The sequence below is a fragment of the Osmia bicornis genome, chromosome 9 (assembly GCF_907164935.1).
Source record: "Osmia bicornis bicornis chromosome 9, iOsmBic2.1, whole genome shotgun sequence".
In the NCBI taxonomy this organism is placed as follows: Eukaryota; Metazoa; Arthropoda; class Insecta; order Hymenoptera; family Megachilidae; genus Osmia; species Osmia bicornis.
This window is the reverse complement of record NC_060224.1, coordinates 8985342-9011113: the sequence shown is the minus strand read 5'-3', so window position 1 is coordinate 9011113 and position 25772 is coordinate 8985342. Positions and strand designations below refer to the sequence as shown.

The 25772-nt window shown below is 40.7% G+C and overlaps 1 protein-coding gene across 1 annotated transcript; it reads left to right on the top strand.

Annotated features, from left to right (window-relative positions):
• Positions 1–10211: 10211 nt before the first annotated feature.
• LOC114881400 lies at positions 10212–12068 on the top strand. The gene has a single exon (XM_029198181.2). The coding sequence runs from the start codon at positions 10212–10214 to the stop codon at positions 12066–12068; it is 1857 nt and encodes a 618-aa protein (XP_029054014.2).
• Positions 12069–25772: the final 13704 nt, after the last annotated feature.

The following is a 25772-nucleotide window of genomic DNA, read 5'->3' as shown; positions in this document are numbered from 1 at the left end:
TGTCTCTCCGAATTGTACCTTGCAAACTGCAGAAATCTATACGATCAATGATCCGTCTCCCATTAAACGACCTCTCTCTACAAGTTCAACGGGGTCATCACAACACACTAAGGCTAAAGACAATTTATCAACGGATAAAGAAGTTAAGCCAAAGAAGAAAACTAAAACTGAAAAACTAATAGCTAACTCAAGCCAAGAAGGAACCCAAACCAAATCAATTGATGAACTAATTGATCCTATTAAGCAAGTCATCCAATCATCACCTGGAAAGTTTATTCTTAACTATGACCAATTTAAAGGTTTTCTAGAAAATTCTTTTGGATCTGGTGATTCTATTAGCATTGCCAAAGACTACACAAGTGATACTCAATCCTTAGTGAATATGTTATTCGACCTTTACCCGCACCTTAATGAGCGATCTATTAAAAGCAGGTTCACAAGAATTCTTAATAAATTAAAGAAAGGTTTGACAAATCTAGACACCGAAGAATCTGAGCCTGAAATCTCCGAATAATTTTAAATAAGTTGTCTCTGAAGTATTGTACAATTATAATGAATAGTGTTACGTATCCGTCTTGGAAATTTCCTTATATGGTGTTACAAACCCTTCTCAAGAAATTTCCTTATATGGAATCGGATGTGTGCACCCGACACCAACCGTCTTCTAGAAAATTCGAGACCAACGCAAAGCAAGGGCGCGGTCCTACGGGTCACGTAGAGTCAGTCCCCACCACCCTTTTTACTCTAGTTTTTGAGTATAAAAAGGGTGGCGACAAGGGCACCTCGGGTCTAGTTGAAGTCTAGAATCAGTTCGATACACGTCAGTACGTTCTTTTTCGGATAATCTCTGCAACGAGGAAACTCTGCGAGATCGGGTATTCAAGTCCCTTTCAAGCACTCACAGTAACTATACAGTACGTTGTCGGCTGTTAAGCATTATTATAATCGTTGTAATCCGCCCCCGTTTGCTCGTGTTCGTGAAAACCGAGAAGGATTAGATTCTTGCTTCGCGGAATCGAAACTAAACTTATTTTATTCAACTCATTTCAAACGTGCAACTTAGAGTTCAATTCATTGAATACCGCGACAATTACACACAACAATTGTAAGGTCCGGAATCGAGAATAAACTCATACTAGTTTAATTTGCATACTATTGTACAATTATATTTACTGTCCAGAAACCCACTAAGGTGTACCTTTACCGCTCGAGGTACATCAATCAAGTTACGAGACCTAATACTAACGCTTCCTGCGGCTCCCTACGTTAGCCATACGTAGGTTCGTCCGCATATCATTCTCCTGAGGCTCCCTACGTTAGCCATACGTAGGTTCGTCCTCCACTCTACACCTTTCCTGTGGCTCCCTACGTTAGCCATACGTAGGTTCGTCCACCATAGCCAACCTCCTGGAGCTCCCTACGTTAGCCATACGTAGGTTCGTCTCCACGTCTTCTTCCTTAGGCTCCCAGTGTTAATAACAACACTGGTCAAGCCATTAACAATTACCATATACCTAAATTAAGCCCCGGCTACGCAGCCGCCCCCTCCGGCTCGTAACAAAACTGGTGACAGCGGTGGGATCCACTGAATAAATATCCGTAAGGATACCGTGGATACAACTGGACTTGTATTATAATTGTTCTATAGGATTTTCGCGTTAAAATGCCAGAAACCAGGCTTTCGGCTGACGAAGTCGCGAATCTTACCTTAACAATGGCTAATTCTATGGCCTTGTTAACACAGCGTAATTGTATTCAATTCGCTACCGCGCCGATACCCACTTTCGATGGCGAGAATCCAGCTTTGTCGGTTTTCGCTCAGAGTGTAGAAAACGGGCTCGCGTTAATACCAGATACGTCGGAAACAGAGTATCTGAGTATCGTGTTGACTAAACTCACCGGTCCGGCGCGGATTAGTATCCAAGATAAACAATTCAACAATGTAACTCAATTGTTACAACATTTGAAAAAACGATACGCTCCTGGGAAGAACTTGGCGTATTTCCAAGCTGAGGTTTCGCGCCTTAAAATCCGTGAGGACGAATCACTAAGGAAGTACATCGACAGAGCCAGCAAACTTGCCCATGGATCTCGTATCGCGATCCGCGAGAGGTACACGACCAACGTGGATCAGCTCATCAAGGAGATGGAAATGGACATCTTGGAGAATTTCCTTGAGGGTTTACCGGAGCGTGTGGCCTGGAGAATCGCCGCTCTGGACAAAAAGATTAAAACTTTAGAAGAGGCGTACGAAGCTGTGTTACAAATTGAACGTCGCCTCAAGAACCGACGACAGATTCAGGAGAAGGCATCACCTAGTCGTCGTAGAGAAGAGGATTTTCCCAGCTGGAGACGTCCTCGAGAGAAGGAACACAGGCGTGTGTACCCTCAGTCACCGTCACCCTATCGGCAAAGACCAAGGGATCGCAGCACATCTGGTTCCGAACCGGAGTTCGAAGAACGAGCTTCACGTGCAACGGCGTTGACTTTACGTAAGCATGATTATTCACGCTCTCCAAACCACTCACCGGAGGCGCCAAAATATGACGAGCCGTTCAACACCAAACACGATGTTTACGACTTTTATTGCGCAAACTGCAGTACGGTCGGACACGGTTGGAAGGATTGTGAAAAATCACCTCGCCGCGAAAGACCCCGATTCCAGTATCGAAGGGAGTCACGAGGGAATTTCTCACCTTTGAGGAAACCTTTAAACTCCAACAACGCTCACCCAAACGGCGAGGCGGTGAGCGTACGCAACGAAGATCGCCGGAAAATGGTCCGATTTGCAGACCAGAAACAGGAAGACGAATCAAGGAAGCACCAACCCCACGCATCAGGATCAAGGTTCCAGAACTGGAAAAAGGAACGGGAGAATTTCTAATTGATGGAGGAGCTTCTGTAAATCTGGTAGTTCTTCATGCCCTAGGAGAAAAGGCCGGAATCACATCGAAGGAAGGTCTTAAAATCGCTGGGCTCGCATCATCTACGATCCGAACCTTGGGAACTACCAGTTTGCAAATTAATGGATCTGCTACGGAATTTTACGTAGTAGAGGACTTGCCTATTTCCGCTGATGGACTCATAGGAAGCCCTTTTTTATTACAGGAAGGGGCTGAAATTTCCTATTACCATAAAACCTTGGTAACTCGTAACCAACCTATTAAACCTATATTCTTCAGTAACGCTGAGGAGATGGAACTGCATCCAGTATTGCCAATTAAACATAGATTGCCAGGACGCACAGCTCTCCAAATTGCAGTTCCAGTCGCAAATCCGGAGGTTATGGAAGGGTACCTAGCACGAATCAAGACTCCTGAACAGGTCTACATTGGAGAAGCAGCAGTCTGCAATCATGATGGAATTTGCTATGTCCTAGCCACAAACACCGGAGAAGACGAAATCGAAATCGACATTGAACCACAACGCATACATCCGTATGAGATTTTTGACTCATCAGATGACGATCCTATTCCTTCGTATCTAGCAAAGGAAACAAAGGAAGACAGAACTACACGTATCCAAGATCTTTTAAGGACCGATCATCTAAACTCTGAAGAACGACAACATGTGTTCAAAATTGTCAGGGAATTTTCTGATAGATTTTTCCTACCTGGAGATAACCTGGGCAAGGTTCCAAATTTTCATCACTCTATTTACACAACAGACGACATTCCGATTAATACTAGACAGTATCGGTACCCACCAGTACATCAGGAGGAGATACAACGACAGGTTGGAGCTCTGCTATCGCAGGGTATTATTAGACCATCCACCTCACCATACAATTCTCCTTTATGGATTGTACCGAAGAAACCGGACGCCGATGGTAACAAACGTTGGCGAATGGTAATCGACTTTCGTGCATTAAACGAAAAAACAACAGGCGACAAGTTTCCATTACCTAATATTCCAGAAATACTAGACAAGGTAGGCGGAGCAAAATACTTCTCAATATTTGATTTGGCAAATGGATTTCATCAGATTGAAATGAACCCAAAGGACAGACAGAAGACCGCGTTTACAACCCCACATGGACATTTCGAGTTTGTGCGTATGCCTTTTGGTTTGAAGAACGCACCACCGACATTCCAACGCGTCATGAACCGGGTAACATCAGGCCTGGAAAACGTACTTGTGTTCATAGATGATATGATTGTTTTTTCTTCATCGCTGCGTGAACACGAAATTAAAGTTAAAAAACTATTCGATCGCCTCAGGGAATATGGACTTACTCTACAGACTAATAAATGCGAATTCCTACGCAAAGAGGTTGCCTATCTGGGACACATTTTGTCTGCTGACGGGGTTAAACCAGATCCTAGGAAACTTCACGCCGTAAAAAACTTTCCGATTCCAAAAACACAGAAGAATGTGCAACAGTTTCTGGGACTGACGGGATACTATCGCCGATTCATCAAGGATTACTCTCTAAAGGCAAAACCACTAGTTCAGCTGTTGGGAAAAGGAACCCCTTTCCAATGGACTGAAGAACAACAAGGGAGTTTTGAACTATTGTGTAAAGAACTCTGTACACAACCAATATTACAATATCCAGATTTTGAACGACCATTTGTTATCACGACGGATGCTTCGGATCATGCGATTGGGGCAGTTTTAAGCCAAGGAGAAATTGGACGAGACTTACCAATTGCATACGCTTCTCGAAGTTTGAATCCAGCCGAAAGAAATTATTCAGCAACGGAAAAGGAGTGTCTAGCCATGGTATACGCAGTACAGTATTTCCGACCATATGTCTTCGGACGAAGATTTACACTTGTCACGGATCATCGACCGCTGGTTTGGTTACATTCAGTTAAGGACCCCACTTCACGGCTAGTAAAATGGAAATTAAGACTCTTAGAATACGAGTACGATGTTATTCACAAGCCTGGGAAAATAAACAAAAACGCAGACGCTTTATCCCGGAACCCTCCTACAGTCTGTCTCCCTTTGATTCCACGAGAAGACAAGGAGTTCAAAGTGCCAATACCAAACCCGGACCCTCAGCCGGATACCATTGGTCGACGCATCCATGAATTGCGACGAGATCGGGAGAAAAGACCAACATACACGGAAGATACCAGCAGTTCTGATGAAGCGACAATCACGCCTCAACCCCGATCAATTAGAAGAAGGAAAATACATCAAGATCCAACCGACAGGATCACACCAATCATAAAATCACCATTACCTACCCCTTCACAAAATCTGTTGGAACTACGGGATGATATCAACCTAACCTCTCCATTTATGCCAATAGCGCATTCCACTCAAACCGCTGGTCATTTCATACCAAGTCCAACCACTTCCGAGACTCCACAAAATACTGAAGATTTAATATCTTTCGACGAAGAGGAAAACAGTCAGACTACCATAAGGCCTGCGTCTACTGTCGTGGAACTACCTGACCCTCCTACACCACCAACAGACGGACCAGATGTTCAAGGTTTACAACCACCCCTACAACCTGCCAGACCGCAGACTCCACTGGGTACACAAATTCAAGAAAGCACTCCAATGCACTTTAGTAATACTCTGCCCATCTGCTATGAATCAGCAGCGGACTCATTATCATCACACCCAGAAGACTCATCATCGGAAGAAGAACAAGATGATCACGGCCGCTGTAAAATAATAAATTGCGAAGAAACGCTCATCACCACAAAGGGAAATTACGCACACTTGACATCCGCAGATTGCCAACTAATTGATCCTGGAGGAAGAATGCTTGTCGATGTTGGCTATCTCGGAAAGGAGGACCTCTGCAACAATAATCCAAAGAAAGGACAAGTCATTACCACATCCAGGCAAGAATTTCAAATCTTTACCGTTTTTGTTACACGGAATTTTTGGGAAGAAATCAAAGAAGAAGACGTCGTTTCGGCACTGCAAAACTTGAGAACCGCTCTCAGAGAAACCAGGACAACAAATATTCGACTGACTATAACCAGGAAGCAGGATCGACCTACCATTCAGAGATATCAAGCCCTGATTAATAAAGTATTTAAAGATACCAGCATAGAGATTACCCTATGCCTGGGAACAATAAGGTTACCATCTGAAAACATCCGAAAACAAATAATAGAGGAAGCCCATAGCAGTTTATTAGGAGGACATAAAGGAGTAACAAAACCTACAAACGTATAAGAGCAAAATATTCATGGCCAGGAATGAGAAATGATATTCAAGAGTTCATCAGGAAATGCAAAAGCTGTCAGGAACAGAAGTTAGTAAGAGCGAAAACTCGACAACCGATGCTAATCACAGACACACCATTGGAAGCGTTTGATAAAATCGCTCTAGACACTGTTGGACCACTCCCTGAGACTTCTGGGGGAAACCGCCACATCTTAACCATGCAGGATAACTTGACCAAATATTGCATAGCCGTTGCACTACCAAACATCAAAGCTACAACCATAGCTGATGCGTTCGCGAGACATTTCATTTCAATTTTCGGAACACCTCGTGAAATTTTAACGGATAGAGGAACAAGCTTTATGGGAAAAGTCATGACGCACTTGGCAGAAATTTTCAAAATTAAACAAGTTACTACTTCAGGTTACAGACCACAAACCAATGGTTCTCTGGAGAGAAGTCATATCGTACTTATAGAATACTTAAAACATTACATGGATTCATACGAGGACTGGGACCTGTACCTACCTTTCGCAACGCTATCCTACAACACGTCAGTTCACGAAGCTACCAATTTCACCCCGCACGAGCTGATCTTTGGAAAACCAGCCCGACAACCAAGTTCTTTTCCAGAAGGAGAAGAATTGGATACTTATGGAACTTACCTCACTCATCTAATCACAAGACTGACTGAAACCCGCAACATAGCAGCAGATAATTTAAACACCGCAAAGGACGATCGCAATACAAACCGGACAAATGGGTAGTTGGCTCAAGGAGTACCGCACCGGGTCCATTATAAGGTCACAGGGATCTTTCCAGCCAGGCAGCAGCAAGTTCAACCTTGGACGTGCCAGCCAGACACGAGACCCAAAGGCAATCGACCAGGGAACCTCAATGGCATCGCAACGAGGAAAGGAGAACCGACAACCTGCGGTGTCCTACATCTGGGAGAATGGGTTGCTCCTGGCCCAGATCACCGATGACAACATCACAACCTGGACGCCGAGTGATAGCCTGAGGAAACGCAGGAAACTGCGCCCAGGCACCCCTCCACCAACATGGGACCAGCCACTCCAAGGACCAGCATCCAACCGATCAACCAGCAACGGTGGCCATCAATCAAAAACTCCCTAAGCTAAATCCCCACATATACACAATTACATACACGCACACCACACATCGCAATAGTTCAGTTCAAAAGTAATAGAATCATTTGGCAATTTTGGTGTACTCATCCGACTCCGAATGGTGAAAGCATCGTAACAAACGATGTTTCATCTTAGAGGGGAGATGTTACGTATCCGTCTTGGAAATTTCCTTATATGGTGTTACAAACCCTTCTCAAGAAATTTCCTTATATGGAATCGGATGTGTGCACCCGACACCAACCGTCTTCTAGAAAATTCGAGACCAACGCAAAGCAAGGGCGCGGTCCTACGGGTCACGTAGAGTCAGTCCCCACCACCCTTTTTACTCTAGTTTTTGAGTATAAAAAGGGTGGCGACAAGGGCACCTCGGGTCTAGTTGAAGTCTAGAATCAGTTCGATACACGTCAGTACGTTCTTTTTCGGATAATCTCTGCAACGAGGAAACTCTGCGAGATCGGGTATTCAAGTCCCTTTCAAGCACTCACAGTAACTATACAGTACGTTGTCGGCTGTTAAGCATTATTATAATCGTTGTAATCCGCCCCCGTTTGCTCGTGTTCGTGAAAACCGAGAAGGATTAGATTCTTGCTTCGCGGAATCGAAACTAAACTTATTTTATTCAACTCATTTCAAACGTGCAACTTAGAGTTCAATTCATTGAATACCGCGACAATTACACACAACAATTGTAAGGTCCGGAATCGAGAATAAACTCATACTAGTTTAATTTGCATACTATTGTACAATTATATTTACTGTCCAGAAACCCACTAAGGTGTACCTTTACCGCTCGAGGTACATCAATCAAGTTACGAGACCTAATACTAACGCTTCCTGCGGCTCCCTACGTTAGCCATACGTAGGTTCGTCCGCATATCATTCTCCTGAGGCTCCCTACGTTAGCCATACGTAGGTTCGTCCTCCACTCTACACCTTTCCTGTGGCTCCCTACGTTAGCCATACGTAGGTTCGTCCACCATAGCCAACCTCCTGGAGCTCCCTACGTTAGCCATACGTAGGTTCGTCTCCACGTCTTCTTCCTTAGGCTCCCAGTGTTAATAACAACACTGGTCAAGCCATTAACAATTACCATATACCTAAATTAAGCCCCGGCTACGCAGCCGCCCCCTCCGGCTCGTAACAATAGCATTATTCAATGGAACGTTAATGGTTTTTTTGCTCGGCTCGAGAGGATCCAGTTACTGGTAAAAGATTATAAACCTATGGTAGTGTGTCTCCAGGAAACTAATTTTAAAAACAATTCTACTGGACAAATTAAAAACTATCAGTGCTTTGTTAAAAATCGAATCAATGTTAACCATGCCAGCGGAGGGGTAGCTACCTATATTAGAAATGAAGCAGTAGCCACTGAAGTTCAGCTTCAAACTAGTGTCGAAGCGGTTGCGATAGGTATTTCAGCTCCAATTAAGTTATGCACCTGTAACATTTATTTACCAAATAGTTACACTTTCCAATTGAGTGAAATAAATGACTTGATTGCACAACTGCCGAAACCATTTGTTCTAGTTGGCGACTTTAACAGCCACAATACATTATGGGGCTCTGTGACAACAGATCGCCGTGGAGATATTATTGGTACCATATTGGAAAATCCAGATTTTACTTTGGTAAATACTGACCATTACACACACTTTAATGTATCCAGAGGTACCTTTAGTTGTATTGACTTGACGATATGTAGTACCAATTATGTCCATAATCTGGATTGGGCAGTACTGGATGATCTACACGATAGTGATCACTTTCCTATCTATATTCAGCTACTCAATATCCCTAATAATCATAGCACTTTTTCATTTGTCCCACGATGGAAGTTGAAGGATGCTAGATGGAACCTATATAAGGAACGACTTAATTCCTACCTGCAAGAGTTTAATTTTGCAGACTGTCTTAATGATATCGACAGTATTACCGAAACCTTTTCTAATTTTATTATTAAGGCGGCTAACGAAACTATTGGAGTGACTTCTCCACCGAAAAAGCACAAATCTGTTCCCTGGTGGAATGATCAGTGCAGGGAAGCCCTGAAAAACTCTAAACGAGCTTTTAATTATTATAAAAGACATAATTCGGAAGAGAACAAAATTAAGTTTAAAAAGTTGCGTGCTGCTGCCAGGCAAATTATTAAACAGAGTAAAAAGAATAGCTGGATGAAATTTGTCTCAACCTTAACCAAGCAGACTAACATCAAAGAAGTGTGGGATAAAATTAATGCAATCAGGGGCAATAGGAAGAGTTGCGGCACGCAGTTTATTATGTGTAACCCGAATGATATAGTCTCTAGTCCTCAACAGATCTCTGATATATTTGCACTCACATTCGCAAATAATTCTAGTACGTTGAACTATGATGAGGACTTCAGACAATATAAAGGTAACCTGGAAGAAGATACAATCAATGTAACCGATGATCTCAATTATCCGTTTCTTAATACCCCTATTTCTGAGAGGGAACTCAATGAAGCTATCTCTCGATCTAAAAACTCTAGCCCGGGTCCCGACAATATCCCTACTGTTTTTATCAAAAATTTACCTCCTATTGGAATGGAAATACTTCTTGATATATTTAATATCATCTGGTCTAATCATGTGTTCCCTAAAAAGTGGAATGAAGCGATCGTAATCCCTATTGCTAAACCTGGTAAAGACTCATCTAAACCTAACAACTATAGACCCATCTCTCTTACCTGTAATATGTGCAAGATCCTTGAGAGGATCATCAGTTTTCGGTTGAGATGGTTTCTCGAGCGCAATAATCTCTTAGCTGACAATCAGTTCGGTTTTCGAACTGGCCACTCCACCATCTCACACCTTGTTAGCCTCGAAACGCGGATCCGTGAAGCCTTTGCCAGCAAGCAATGTACTCGCTGTTAGCCTTGATATCGAAAAGGCATACGATATGGTGTGGAGATACAAAATTCTGCTCAATCTCAAAGAGATGGGTATTACGGGCAATATGTGGCATTTCATTAACAACTTTATTAGCAATAGGAGTATCCGGGTCCGTTTTAATGGTTTCCTCTCACAAAAAACTGTGATTGAAAATGGTGTGCCACAGGGAGCTGTTCTTAGCGTTACTCTGTTCCTGATTGCTATCAACGAAGCGTGCAGCATCACACAACTTCCGACAATCACAAGAGTGTTTGCTGATGACATTACTATTTTTTGTAGAGGAAAATCTATTGGTACCTCTCAAAATTTTATTCAATTGTCTCTTGATAAGTTAAATGCCTGGGCTAAAAGAACTGGGTTTAAGTTTTCATCCACCAAGACTGAATGCATTCTATTCACCAATCGCTGTGGATCTCAGCCGCCCTCACTAACTTTAGGAACTAATCTTCTAAAAGTGGTTTCTTGTACGAAGATTCTTGGACTAATTTTTGACAGTAGACTCAAATGGAACCGTCACATTGACAGCCTTGTTGACAACTGCAAAAGAAGATTGAACATACTAAAATCATTGGCTTATAGTAACTGGGGAGCTGAGAAAACCATTCTTCTTCAGGCTTATAAACCGATTGTACGCTCCAAACTTGATTATGCAGCTATTATTTACAATTCTGCCAAACCAACCATATTGAATAAAATTAATACAACTCATAATACAGGACTGAGGATTTCAACTGGTTCATTTCATACTAGTCCCATCGGTAGTATTTTGATTGAAGCTGGTGAACCATCTCTTCAACACAGAAGGAAGTTACTGAGTATTAAATACTCTATTAAAGCTGCGACTTCGAGGAATGGTATCATTCACGATGACATTTTTCCTAAAAACCAGTCCAGGGTAAATCGTCAACATGGTAATGATCCCCCCTGGCTAAGAATTCAAAAGTATCTCGACAATATCAACTATACATTACCCACAATGGAGAAAAATAGATTCCACAAGGATCCACCCTGGTTGCTTCAAGCTCCAGTTGTTGATACCTCGCTCAAATTGGATGAAGTTATAGATTTATCTGACGAGGATTGGAGAGGCCGATTTAATGCCTTATGTGCTAATTACTCCTCCTTTAAACACATCTATGTTGATGGTTCCAAGAATAATCTTGGAACAGGAGCCTCGGTTTTCACCCAGGACGAATCTATCAATCATGGATTGAATTCTTTCAATAGTATCTTTTCCGCCGAAACATATGCACTTCTCATGTCATGTAATTTCATTGCTAACTCTCCTGACTCCAAATTTATCATCTTCTCTGACTCTCTTTCTACGTTAGCAAAATGTCTTAAATTCAGGCAGACCACCGAAATGTATGTTGCAATTCAAGAACTGTATAATGATTTGTTAAATTCAGGGAAAACAATAATTATTGCATGGATACCCGCCCATAAAGGTATTTACGGAAACGAAATGGCCGACCTCGGGGCTAAAATGGCTACCACCCTTCGCCCTAACAATCATGCCATTTATAACTCTACTCTGGATATCACCAATCATATAGAATCCTTGTGCGAGCTTGAGTGGAATAAGTCATGGAAGTGTTACAAAGCTAGCCCTCTCCATAAGTCAATCAATTACTTCTACGATCTCAAAACCAATTCTCACTTTAATAGGAAAGAACAGGTGGCTATTACAAGGATAAGATCTGGCCACACCCGGTTGACTCATGCGTGTCTTTTGAATGGTGAACCGCGTATGATGTGTGATGTCTGCAATGTGATGCTCTCAATTGATCACATTATTACCAAATGTGATAAGTACAATTTAGGAAGATTGAAATTTAACATCCAGGACGACCTGAAGAATTGACTGGTCTCAGTGAAGTACCAGGAAGCAATAATTGGATTCTGCAACGACATAGGAATTATTAACAGTTTATGATGGTCTACTGAAGATAAATATCGGCACACTACTCACCGAATTAATATACCTTATGTTTATTATATATTAGAATTATATTTAGTTATATTTTATCTATGTTTATTTTATGTTTATATTTGTACTACGTTATTTACTTCTCATTTATGATTATTATGTACCACTAACATTGTGAGCCTGTGGGGCTAAGTCGCTAATGACATTTGATGTTGATGCGACTATAAACTAAAATTAATAATAATAATAATTAAATGCCCAGAATCGACACCTCGCTTGGATAAATGCAACTTTAAATGCCCAGAATCGACACCTCGCTTGGATAAATGCAACATTAAATGCCCAGAATCGACACCTCGCCTGGATAAATGAAACCTTTGAAACCAGAGCCGACACCGCGACTGGTTTTGATTTCGATCTCTCTTGCTTTTCGCCAACTTTTAACATTAATTTTAGCAAGTAATTATAATTCAAACTATATCGTGTTTGGTATCATTTTAATCAGAAAAATTTCACCAATGCGTTAGTAAAAGTTTCATTAAGAAAAAATTAAAAATAAAAAAGTTTTATCGTTGAATTAGTATTAGTCACACCGATATTACGGTCGAATCATATTACACGATTTCTTGGTCTAGGGGCTCGGTTCGCCTAGGGCAGGCCTGTCCAAGTAGGGGAATCCGCTCCTGGAACACATGTTTTGGGCCCCCCTCCAACGCTGCTCCTTCAAGTAAGATGGAACGGTTCCGACTACCGTCTCTCCGTCTTTCCTAGCGGCGGTATTGTCTCCTCGGTCCCATCTTACTTGAAGGAGCAACGTTGGAAGGGGACCCAAAACATGTGTTCCAGGAGTAAATTCCCCTACTTGGACAGGCCTGGCCTAGGGGGATCCCCCCAAGTGGAGGAAATAGCGATGTTGCACTTATCCAAGCATTCTTTCGTTGCATTTATCCAGGTTTTACTGTATCTCACTAATATATCCGATCCCAGATCATATTATCTCGTGCCTCAAGTGTCATGTGGAAACTTGACATAGCATTTCGGACCTTCGCCTGGGTATGTTGTTTTTACGTTTCAAGTGGTCTCCGAACCTATCCTTTGAACGGCAAGAAACCGACAATTTTCGGATCGGCCCGTTTCTTCACCTCCGTATCACAGACCAATAGAACCTTCGATACTCGGCAACGGAAAAATCTCTGGAAAATTAACATTGTCCTTTTTCAATAATCACACAGGTGATTATTAACATTGCTCTTTTATGTATAGCGCAACACCGAAGATAATTGATGTGTTTAAATATATTTAGACGATAAAATTTGTCTAAATTAAATTAGATTAAGTTCATAAATAATTTCATCGATTTTGAAATGAATCCAATAATACCGCAAGATTTCAAATAAATTGAAATGTTAATTTATTGAACTTGAAATACAAGTGACGGCATGAAACGCTATGTCAAGTGCAAACGCATGAACCTTTCCTTCGATGCAATGGCAAAGAATCGACAAATTTTTCGGATGGGTCCGTTGCCTCCGTTCCTTTGGAACGGCACGCAGCAAAACGAAACTCCTCGCCTGTAGTGGCCCAGTCCTATTGCTGAACCATTTCTATCAAGAAACGAAGAAATGTTTTCCGAGCCGCAGCATGCCGTGGCATGCAACGAGGCAACGCCTGCCTCTTCAAAAGGGTTCGGAATGGTGATACGATACGGGCGTTCGATACAGGTGGATACTCGGCTTAATATGGACGGGAGGGATAGAATCATCAATATACTGAGAAACTTCAAGCTAAACGAAAATATTTTAGAGTTTACGATCAACTTCCTTAAATTTAGATCCATCCAAGTTCGTATCAATAATACCTTGTATGAAAAAACATCAATTATTAATGGAGTTCCTCAAGGATCCGTACTGAGCGTTACTTTCTTCCTTCTGGCAATTAATGAGATTTTTTGCATCATTAAGGCTCCAGTTAAGCGTACCCTGTTCGCTGATGATTTTAATCTATTCGTTTCTGGCAAAAATATTAAAACATCAGAAGGTATCATGCAAGAAACCTTAAATCAAATCAGTTTATTTTCAGCTAAAACGGGCTTTAAATTCTCAGAATGTAAATCGAAAGTTATAGTTTTTAATAGAAGTTTTTTGGAGCAGGTTGATCGAACCTTACGACTAGGAAATCATATTCTTTCAATAACCAACCAAATTAAAATTCTTGGCCTAACTTTCGACAGCAGGCTTACGTGGGTACCACATGTCAAGAAGCTAAAAGATAGCTGCACTAGGAGCCTTAATATTTTGAAAGCAATAGCTTCAAAAAATTGGGGAGCAGACTTTCAAGTTCTCATTATTACGTACAAAGCTCTAATCAGATCTAAAATTGATTACGGGTCAATGGTGTATAGCTCTGCGAGCGCGGTCACAATGAAGAAGCTAGATACAATTAACAACAGTACTGCAAGAATAGCAACTGGAGCTTTTTGCACTAGTCCTATTCACAGCTTGCTAAGCGAGGAAAATCTTGTTCTGCTCTACTAGAGAAGGATGCAACATACACTCTCGTACGCCTTAACTAGTGCTGCATCCCCGCTTAACCCTACGAAAAAGATCCTCTTTTCAAACAAATTTATTGATCTCTTAAACCGAAAAACCAAATTACCGAAACCAATTAACATCCGTATCCTCCACATATTAAAAGAGTTAAACACGTCATTAGTTGACACCCTTTCCATGTGAAGAGTTCAAGACACCACCCTGGCTTTTGAAGATTCCAAGACAAATAACCTTCGATCATTCTCGAAAGAAAAATGAAAACCAAGACGGTCTTAAATCCTTATTTCTGGAAAGCGCCAGCCGATATTCTGACTATATAAAAATCTATACTGATGGGTCCCAAACGAAGCATGGAACTGGTTGCGGAATGGTGACCCCTGACGGAGATAGGCGGTGGAAACTTCCAGACATTTTCTGAAATTTTTCCTATGAGGCATATGCAGTATTGAGAGAACTGAAATTTATAGATGAAGTCAACAACAAGGACAACAAATACGTTATTTACACAGACTCCATGAGTACTCTTTCAGCTTTAGAAACTCTCAACTCAGGAAATCCAATCATCAAACAAATCATTGACATATATAATGTAATTTTATCTAATAATAAAGCGGCAGAGATCCTCATTGGATGGGTTCCGTCCTATCCAGGAATAAGAGGGAACGAGAGTCAAAATCTAAGTATACCAGCCTTCCGCAAGGAAATTATTGTAGCATTTTTCTACAAAGCTATTAAAAATCATTGGAACACTGCCTGGAAAAACTCTCGCGCTACTTACATACGCTGTATCAAGAATGAGATATTTGAAAGAAGCCCCTCCCTCCTTCTTGTTCAATAGGAAGCAGCAAACCATACTAACAAGAATACGAATTGGCCATACCAATTTTTCCCACGTACATCTGATCAAAAAAGAGGACCCTCCAATGTGTAATAATTGTAACTTAAAGAAGTCGATTCATCACATTATCTCGTCGTGCCCGGTGTATGAGAGCGAAAGAAGACTATTTCAAGTGAATGAAGACGCCGAAGAGCTTACTAGAACCTTTGAATCATGTAAAAAACTGTTTAATTTTTTGGAACATGTAAATCTTCTTCACCTAATTTAAGTTTTGGTTTAATGCGGTATAATCTGTGGTGGAATGAAGGAAGAAATAGTTGGCGTTTGAAGCGGCGTTGAAAGAAGAGCTGATAAGAGGCTTGATCAGTTCGTTTCTCAGAACTCAAAAGTAGGCGCAGGCTCTCGGGTTTCGTTGGTGGGCTACGACGAACTTGCCGAGGAAGCTGAGGGCACTTGATTTTCGTCAGTCGAAGTAGCAACACCACGTTATACCGCGGAATAAATATTTTAAACTAGTTTGTGTTTTATTCTATTCTTCTGGCCTTTTTATATTCCTACAAATCAGAAGTGGGATATACACATGTGCTTGTGAATTGGAACTGTGTAGTAAGGTGCAAAACAGGGACTGTATAGTAGTGCAAATAGAGCTGGTTAACGATGAACCAATTTATTGTAGGCCATATCGGATGTCTCAGGGTGACCGAGATAAAGTTAGGGAGATTGTGGAAGATTTGGAGAACAGCGGGATAATTCGAGAAAGCACATCACCTTACGCCAGTCCCATAGTATTGGTGCGTAAGAAAGATGGAGGGGTCCGTATGGCGATAGATTATCGGGGCCTTAATAAGAGCACGAAACGTATTAACTATCCGTTACCAATAATAGACGATCAAATAGATCAATTGGCTGGTAAGAATATTTTCATATCGCTTGATTTGAAATCGGGGTTCTATCAGATTCCAATGCACCCTGAGTCTATAAAATTCACTGCATTTATCACTCCTGATGGGCAGTGGGAATTTTTAAGAATGCCATTCGGTCTCACCAACGCTCCGGCCGTGTTTCAGAAAATTATGAACAAGATTTTGAGGGGATATGCGTTAGTATATATCGATGATATATTAATAGCAGCTACAACCCGGGAAGAAGCTTTTGAAAGGTTAGAGGCAGTATTGAAGGTTTTGGAAGCTAACAATTTGACTCTTAATTTAGCGAAGTGTAGGTTTTTCCAAAGGAAAATTGAATACTTGGGGCGAGAGATTTCGGGTGAAGGGGTTAGACCTAGTACCGTTAAGATTGAAGCAGTTTTAAAAGCAACAGATCCGCAGAATGTGAAACAGGTGCGGCAGTTTTTGGGTTTGGCTGGATATTTCCGCAAGTTTATTCACAGGTTTGCTCAAAGAGTGGTTCCATTAACGAATTTGTTAAAAAAGGATGTTCCTTGGGTGTGGAGCGAAAGGGAATCCAAGGCGGTAAAGGAGATTAAGGAAATTTTGGTGAATAGGCCAGTGTTAATGCTTTATGATCCGTCGCGTGAGACTGAAGTTCATACTGACGCTAGTGCATTGGGGTTGGGAGCCATATTGGTACAGAAGGACGGTAAGACGAAACGAGTAGTTGCATATTACAGCCGAAAAACGTCTGTGGAAGAGCAAAAGTATCATTCGTATGATTTAGAAACGTTGGCGGTAGTGGCAGCATTAAAGGCGTTTAGGGTATATTTGATAGGTATTAAGTTCACTATAGTTACCGATTGTAGTGCTGTCAGGGCGACTGCTAGTAAAAAGGACATCCAGCCTCGAGTTGCTCGGTGGTGGTTGTATATGCAGGATTTTAATTTTGAAATAGTTTATCGTCCTGGTACTCAAGTGGCTCATGTGGATTATTTGAGCCGCAATCCGATAGAATGTAATGTGATTGATATCACCGAAAGAGAGTGGGTTAGAGCGGCACAAATGCAGGATTCAGATATTGAAACCATACGGAAAATTCTCGAGTCAGGTGATATTCAGCCAGATACTAAACAATATTTTGATAAATATGTGCTGAAGGGTGGTGTGGTTTTCCGTAAAACCGATGAAGGGAACAAGTGGTTGGTACCACGAATGTCCCGATTCAATGTGGTAAAATTATGTCATGACGATCAAGGCCATTTTGCTCTGGAAAAGACATTGGAAAAGATAAAGGAAAATTATTGGTTTAAGGGAATGAGAAAATTTGTTTCAAAGTACGTCAAATCATGCCTGAACTGTCTCTATTATAAATCTGCTAGTGGGCGGAAACCTGGCTTGCTGCATCCTATCGAAAAGGTGGCTATCCCATTTCATACAGTTCACTTGGATCATGTTGGACCATTTATACGAAGTAAACATAAGAACACTCACATACTTACAATCATTGATGGGTTCACGAAATTCTGCGTGCTAGAGCCGGTTAGAAATACGTCCACTAAAATGGTAATTAGAGCACTTAATCAGTTATTTGCACTATTCGGAGCACCAACTCGCATAATCAGTGACAGAGGAAGTGCTTTTACCTCTCATACCTTTAAGACTTATTGTAGTGAGTACGGAATCAAACACATCCTTAATGCGGTAGCAACTCCACGAGCTAATGGGCAGTGTGAGCGTATGAACGGTATCGTACTAAACTCCTTGGCGGCAACGTGTGCAAGTCAACCTGAGGATCTATGGGACCGACAAGTGAAGAAGGTTCAGTCTGCAATTAATTGTGCTGCTAACAGAACCACGCGAATGAGTCCTACGCAGTTGCTTCTGGGTTATAAGGCTCGTAGCCCGGCAGATGCCAAATTGTTGTCGGGGATACAAGGGATATTGGACGAGGTCGATCTGAAGGAATTACGTGAGCAGGCTAAGGCAGCTACGGACGCTGAACAAGTTGTTCAGAAAAGGATGTTCGACGCTCGTCGATGCAAGGCTCCTCAGTATGCGGTAGGAGATGTGGTGATGGTGACTTCTGAGCCCCCATCTACAGGCGAAAGTCGAAAGCTGGCGGCTAAGGCTAAGGGGCCATTTAGGATAGTGGCGGTACTACCAAACGATCGGTATGAGGTGCAGGACCTTCGGGACTTGAGGAAGTCAACGAATCAGCGGAGTGTGGTAGCCGTAGACAGGTTGCGGAGATGGGTCACATTCGACGCTACTCAACGAGATTGGTAAGCGGAGCTAGTTCTAATTGTTTGAAAGGAATCAGTCGGAGTCCGACTCACTCTGCGTCTTCTGGTCAGAGACGTGAGAAATGAGTTGAGTATGGGCGAGGCTGGGACCCCAGTTTAGGCCGAGTCAAGGGATGCTCGCGTATGAGAGTGGTCAACTCATACGATGTGATCCTTGGGCGGAGGCCAGTACCCCAGATTAGGTCAAGTTAACAGGTTTCGCGTGAGAGAATGGTCGCCTCGAACGATGTAACCTGTTAGCGGAGGCCAGGACCCCAGAGTGAACTTTAAATTGTCTCTTTAGCTATGGTTATACTGGTAATATATATATACTTCTTGATTCGGGACAAAGAAAAGTATACAAGTATCACGTGTGAGAGGTAGTTCGCTTGTAAGTTGATGGTTGGTTAATCAGTTGGTTTGTATATATTTCAGAAAAATAGCCGAGGACGACTACATGGTCAGCAAGGCCGAATGTGGTGGAATGAAGGAAGAAATAGTTGGCGTTTGAAGCGGCGTTGAAAGAAGAGCTGATAAGAGGCTTGATCAGTTCGTTTCTCAGAACTCAAAAGTAGGCGCAGGCTCTCGAGTTTCGTTGGTGGGCTACGACGAACTTGCCGAGGAAGCTGAGGGCACTTGATTTTCGTCAGTCGAAGTAGCAACACCACGTTATACCGCGGAATAAATATTTTAAACTAGTTTGTGTTTTATTCTATTCTTCTGGCCTTTTTATATTCCTACAAATCTTGTTTGACGGTTACCTTGTGTCACCTTGTGTCTATACTTATGTTTTGTTTTTCTTTTTGTAACGTCCCGGAGTTATTCGCGAGCACGCTACTGCACCGACGCGTAAGGAGAGCGGTTCCCTATGAGAAGGCGACTCGTATTTTTTAATAATAAAATAAAGGAAGGGATTATAGGTTCGGGTGGCACGCGGTAAAGGAGTAAAATCCAACGTTAATTCCTTTCTAAAAAAATATGTAGATTTATTCAAGAAAATGATGTGTTGTTGTTTGTTTATAATATAAAAATAAAAAGGTAAGTAATATAAAAAAGTATTGAATGTAATTAAATAACATATTGAATTAATGTAATTAAATAATGAATTGAATTAATGTAATTAATTAACAAATGTTGCGCCCTGTTTTTGAAATACAAAAGGAAAATAATTGTATTAGTCGAGTCCAGTGAGTACGCCCTGGATTAGAAAATATAAAGAAAATAAACTAATTAAATTGACAATCGCGTTTGTGCTAAATTTGAAATACAATAGAAGAAAATTAGATTATTAATTACAAAATAATTCAACCTAAAATAAAAATACAGAGAAAAATAAATTGATTAGTGAACGCGGCTCTAGATACGATTATCAAATTTTAAATCTATAACTTGAATTTATAATTTAATATAATTTAAATAAAATGATTGATTTGTCGGAAAATTGGCTAGGATCCGTTCTGACACTGTAGAAGCTAGCTCGTTCGGCCGCAGTTCGGTTTCTGGGCAACTTTAGCCGTCACTGATAGGCCGCATCCAAGGAGCTTCGGCTTTCGCTCGCTCGTTAAGCTTGGTTGCGAACCTGACACGTAGGAGAACCGCTGCGAACCGATAGTTGAGCGCTCCGGGTCCGACGCGGAACCTTTGCCGCCTTGCCGACAAAAGAATCTATGCGACTTGAATTCTAAATAAAAATCGTACCATAGACCCGTGTCGGACTACGATCAGAATCGAAGTGAAAAATCTCTGCGCGGCACGCTCGTATTTATACCGGAGAACTGCTGACGTAGCAGTTTTTTCTACCTGTACTTTTGATAGCGGAAGTGTTTGGACTTTGACCTGCGCGTACGTGACTCCGCGCGTATCGCTATCTCTGTCTACGCACTGTTGCTGTCTCTTTCTATTCTGCGCTTGTTCCTATCTCTTTCTACGCGCTATTGCTGTCTCTATCTATTTATTCCGCACGCTGTGTCGATCTTTTATCGACGCGGCAATTATCGACGTATATTTTTGGAGTATATAAATTCTTTGTTAAATATAAATATTAATAAATATAAGATTCTTTTTAGTTATTAAATATGAATATAATTATTTAAATCAAAGTAGTACAATAATAAATAAAACGAACTGTTACAAATTTCTAATTGTATAAAAACGAAAAATGAATAAATATTTTAATAAATACTAATTATGAAATTTCTTCTTATTTATTCTTCCTCTTGCGGAATGTTACATTTTCTTGCGTGGTTGCTAATGACCCTTTCGGGTTGATGCAACTTTAAAATAAAAATATATATAAATAATTATTTTAAAAGTATTGATATACGGGCAAAATAAAAATTAATATTAACAGCACAATCACGGTTATGATTAAATAAGATGTCAGGAATCAATAGTTAGTTCTTCGAACTCCCTGGACTAAAGGCGTCAGTAACCCAATACATATGTATACATAAAGTGTTGAAAAGTAGATAAGGGCTAATGAGAGCCGGCCCGCCTGGCATGAGGATTTTTGGCCTATGCCAGTCAGTCGTAGTAGAAACGCTAAAGAGAGAACATTACAAAGAATTCAAAATACGTGTTTCTTTTATTACTTAAAATACCTTAATTCCCATAAACCAATAGGTTATGGGCCCAGTCACATAAATAGGGTAAAAGTGAAAGTAAAGTGAAGCTTGAAAAAAAAAAAGGTGGTAGTTTTAATCTCACTAAAACTGAACTAACGTGATAGTGCAAGTGTCAAGTGATAGTCAGCAAAATGAGTGAAGACGCGAAGAAGATAAAAAGAAATATCAAGCCATTTGACGGGGAAAGATATATACTCCGTTCAACGAGACGAGTCACCAAGTATAAACCATAGACATATGAAATATAGACGGAGCCTTTCTACGAGGGGTAACTGATAATCGCGGTAAGGGAGGAACTCATCTGACTTCGACTATTTTCGTAAGCGCAGACTCGGGTATGTTCGGCTTTTCGCATCCATACGATGAGTTGCATTGAACTTATCGCAGTGAAGTTGGCTACAAATTCACTACGCATTCACGCCGCGTCGATGAGTGAATGCGTGGCCAACTTCACTGCGACAAGTTCAATGCAACTCATCGTCGGTGTATGTACATACATACATGTGAAATGTGAGCCGAATACTACCGAGTCTTGCCGGAATAAGTCGAAGTCAGACGAGTCCCCTCCTCGCCCCGATTATCAGAGCCCCCCTTACCTAAAGTAGCAGTTTATGCTCCGTCTATATTTTCATATATCTATGGTATAAACACGTACACGTGAACAGGGCAGGGCCGACTTACGGGTTCCGAATCCCCAAATCGCATTGTAAGATAAGCCTGACCTTGCATGCAAGAGCCCCCAGGCAAGGGACCATTTAAACTGTTACAAATAAAACTTGGCCCTGAATTGTAACACGTGACAGCCAATGACACCAATCGCAGAGCCGATCACGTGAAAAGCGAAATCTGGAAATATAGAATTCGTGCACTGATAGCTGAGGAGGATGCACTAATGGTTTTAGATAAAAAATGCCCAGAAAACCCAGACGCTGAGTGGAAGCGACGCGAGAGAGTCGCAAAAGGAATAATTATTGAATACTTAACAGATTCAATGTTGGGTTTTACAACAGAGATGGATACAGCAATAGATATAATTAAAAAATTAGATGCAATATATAATAGGAAGAGCTTGGCGACTCAGCTGGCTATCGAGAAAAAATTATTGTGTTTTAAATTTAAAGAAGATATACCGCTTTTAAAGCATTTCTGTTAAGTAGTAGAACAGAATATTCGACGAGTGTTACTGCGAAAACAAAGGCCAATAAAGAGACATACAAATTAATAAACGCCGCTAAGCGACAAGGCCCAAAAGGCAGGTAACCGGGCCGCACGGTCCAGGAGTATAGGTAGTTCGCGACCCTAACAATGGGTAAAGGGCAAGGGCTACGTGCGCAGAAACATGGACTTTCCAAAATTATTTTATTACCAGCAGCGTCAGGAAAAACTACCTGATGCCTAACGGTACTCCACGCGGAGTGTCGCCAAAATTCATCTCAGGAAAAATTAGCCAATAGAATTTGTACGAATACACACCCCCTCTCCCAAACAACCAGCCAATCAGCACTGTCCGAAGAAGAAATAACCACTATATAAGCTATGTAAAACAAACCCCGATATGACAACTCTCAAGACATTATAGTGGAGACATTCTCGAAAAGACACTCTTGTAACAACTCGCAACACTCTCCAAAGGTCATCGAATAAAGTAGAAATACAGTAATCACATCAAGTGCATTCATTTACATACAGTCCACTTATCGTTCAGAACACTGAACTCCACAGCAACGTTCAATCGTCGCAAAATATTGTCGACGCTGCGCTGCATATACAATTTCATTCTTTTTGATGAAATGATTGTAGAATTACAAGCTGCAGGAGCGACATTAAATGAAATGAGCAAAGTTGCAAGACTATTGTTAACGTTACCGAATTCGTATGATGCACTTGTCACTGCAATCCAAACACAATCGGACGAACATTTAAACCTCGCGTTCGTGAAAATTAAATTATTAGGCTATGAAGTAAAATTACGAAGTGAAAAAAGTGAAACCAGCACGAAAGTGTTGCAAAGTGAAATAAAAACTGATAACGAAAAGATAAAGAAAAAGAAAGGGTTCAAAGTGAATTTTAATGGAAGACAAAATTATCAACAAAATAGTGTTTTTAAAAATAAAAGATTTAATAAAAACTATAATCAAAAATGTGATCATTGTGGTAGGCGAAATCACGAAAAGAAGGACTGTTTTTATTATAAGAAAACCTCCACAGCAAAAGATCGCCAGCGTACAATTCAAACTGTTCAAGTGCAAGATGAAAGTCCCAGTTTTGCATTCATGACAGGGTTCCAGGCACTTAAAAGAAAAGGATCGAATGATTCAACGAAGATAGACTTCATACTTGACTCAGGCGCTACGGATCACCTAGTAAAAGAAAGAGATGTTTTTACGACGCTATCCATGTTGGAAAAACCTATCAAGATATCAGTTGCGAAGAAAGGAGAAGAAATCACTGCTACGGAAATCGGGTCAATTCAAGTAACAACAAAGGGTATAGCCGGATAAGATGGTCAAAAGTGCCCCCAAACCAAATTCGACTTGCTATGAACCATTCGATACGTGATCAAAAAAAACCAGTCTGTACCAAGTTTCAACCCTGTATCTCATCTGGGAGGGTAGTTACAGGTAAAAATGTGATTGCGAGGTTTTTGGCCAATTTCTCCTATTTAATGACATTCGAAAATTCTGAAAAAATCAGAGACATTTCTACTTGTGAGGCACATATTACAGAATTTTTTCAGATTTTTATATTGAAAACTGAAGCCGTGAAAAATCAAAAACGTCGAAAAATCCTGAAAAATGGCGATTTTGTATTGAAGGAGATGAGGTCCTACGATCATATTTTGTTTATAAGTGTATATTATTAATACTATTATCCTCAATTTTTTTCAGAGTTTTTGCAGAGGTGCGCCATAGTTAAAAAAATTAAAAACCGATTTTTTCGCTGTTTTTTGCGTGTTAGAGTTACTTATTCAACAAATTTTCGTCTGTTATTTATCAAATACATGGTATATACACTGTTCAATGTTTTTACATGCAGTGGAATAGAATAGGAATTAAACTAAACAAAACTAATTGATAAAACTACGTTAAGACGGTTATATTTCAAAAAATTAAAGGTATTTTCAGAGGTGTAGGTGGTCCAGCGGTAAAGCGTCTGACTGCTAAACCGCTGGAAACTTCTTTTCGTAGGTTCGACTCCGCTGAGACTCAATCTTTTTTTTTTTTTGCATAAAAATATTGTTGGTTGCAAGTGGATTTTTAACATTAAAATGGATGAAAAAGGAAATCCATGTAGATACAAAGCAAGACTGGTTGCAAAGGGTAGTGAATTTTAGTCAACAGTATTTACTGGACTACAATGAGACTTTTGCACCAGTTGCGCGAATCACGACTTTTCGAATGTTTCTTGCTTTTGCTAACCAATATAATTTGCTAATTCATCAAATGGATGTCAAAACGGCCTTTTTAAATGGGCGATTAGAAGAAGAGATTTACATGCGTGTGCCGGAAGGCATTGATGCACAAGAGGGTCACGTATGTAAATTAAACAAAGCATTGTACGGTTTAAAACAGTCGGCGCGATGCTGGTATGAACGTTTTGATGTGACTATTAAGGAACATGGTTTCCAAAACTCCTTGGTAGATCGTTGGTTATATTTTCTTGATAAAAATCACATTTGTAAAAACATATATGTGATCTTATATGTTGACGATCTCTTAATAGTAACATACGATGAAAACACGATGAAAAGTTTTAAGAATTATTTAATAAACAAATTTCTAATGACAGATATGAAAGAAGTAAGATTATTTTTAGGAATTAATGTAGAAAGAAAAGAAGGTATAATTACATTAGATCAACACATTTATTTGCAAAATGTTTTAAAGAAATTCAAAATGGATGAATGTAATAGTGTAAGTGTGCCATTACCTGCCAAATTAGACTACATTGCTTTAAATTCTGATGAGTATTATGAAGCACCGTGCAGAAATGTTATTGGTTGCCAAATGTACGCCATGCTATCTACACTCAGTCCCATCGAAGTTGTCGCAGTGAAGTTGGCGCGCTAACGCATTCACGCCGCGGCGGCGTTAGCGCGCCAACTTCACTGCGACAACTTCGATGGGACTCAGTGTACACTGAGTTGCATTGAACTTGTCGCAGTGAAGTTGGCCACGCATTCACTCACCAATGCGGCGTAAATGCGTTAGTGAATTTGTAGCCAACTTCACTGCGACAAGTTCAATGCAACTCAGTGTACACGTCCTGATCTGTGCTTAGCCATTAACTTGCTTAGTAGATACCAAAACAAGAATAATAAAGAATTATGGCAAAGTCTAAAAAGAGTATTGAGATATGTTAAAGGATCATTAAAGCATCGTTTAGTCTACAAAATAAATGATTATAAAGACATATTAATTGGATATGTAGACTCTGATTGGGCAGGAAATG

What these genes read in the sequence shown, in the direction of transcription:
- LOC114881400 (XM_029198181.2), top strand. Translation starts at nt 10,212, where the DNA reads ATGGTGTGGAGATACAAAATTCTGCTCAATCTCAAAGAGATGGGTATT.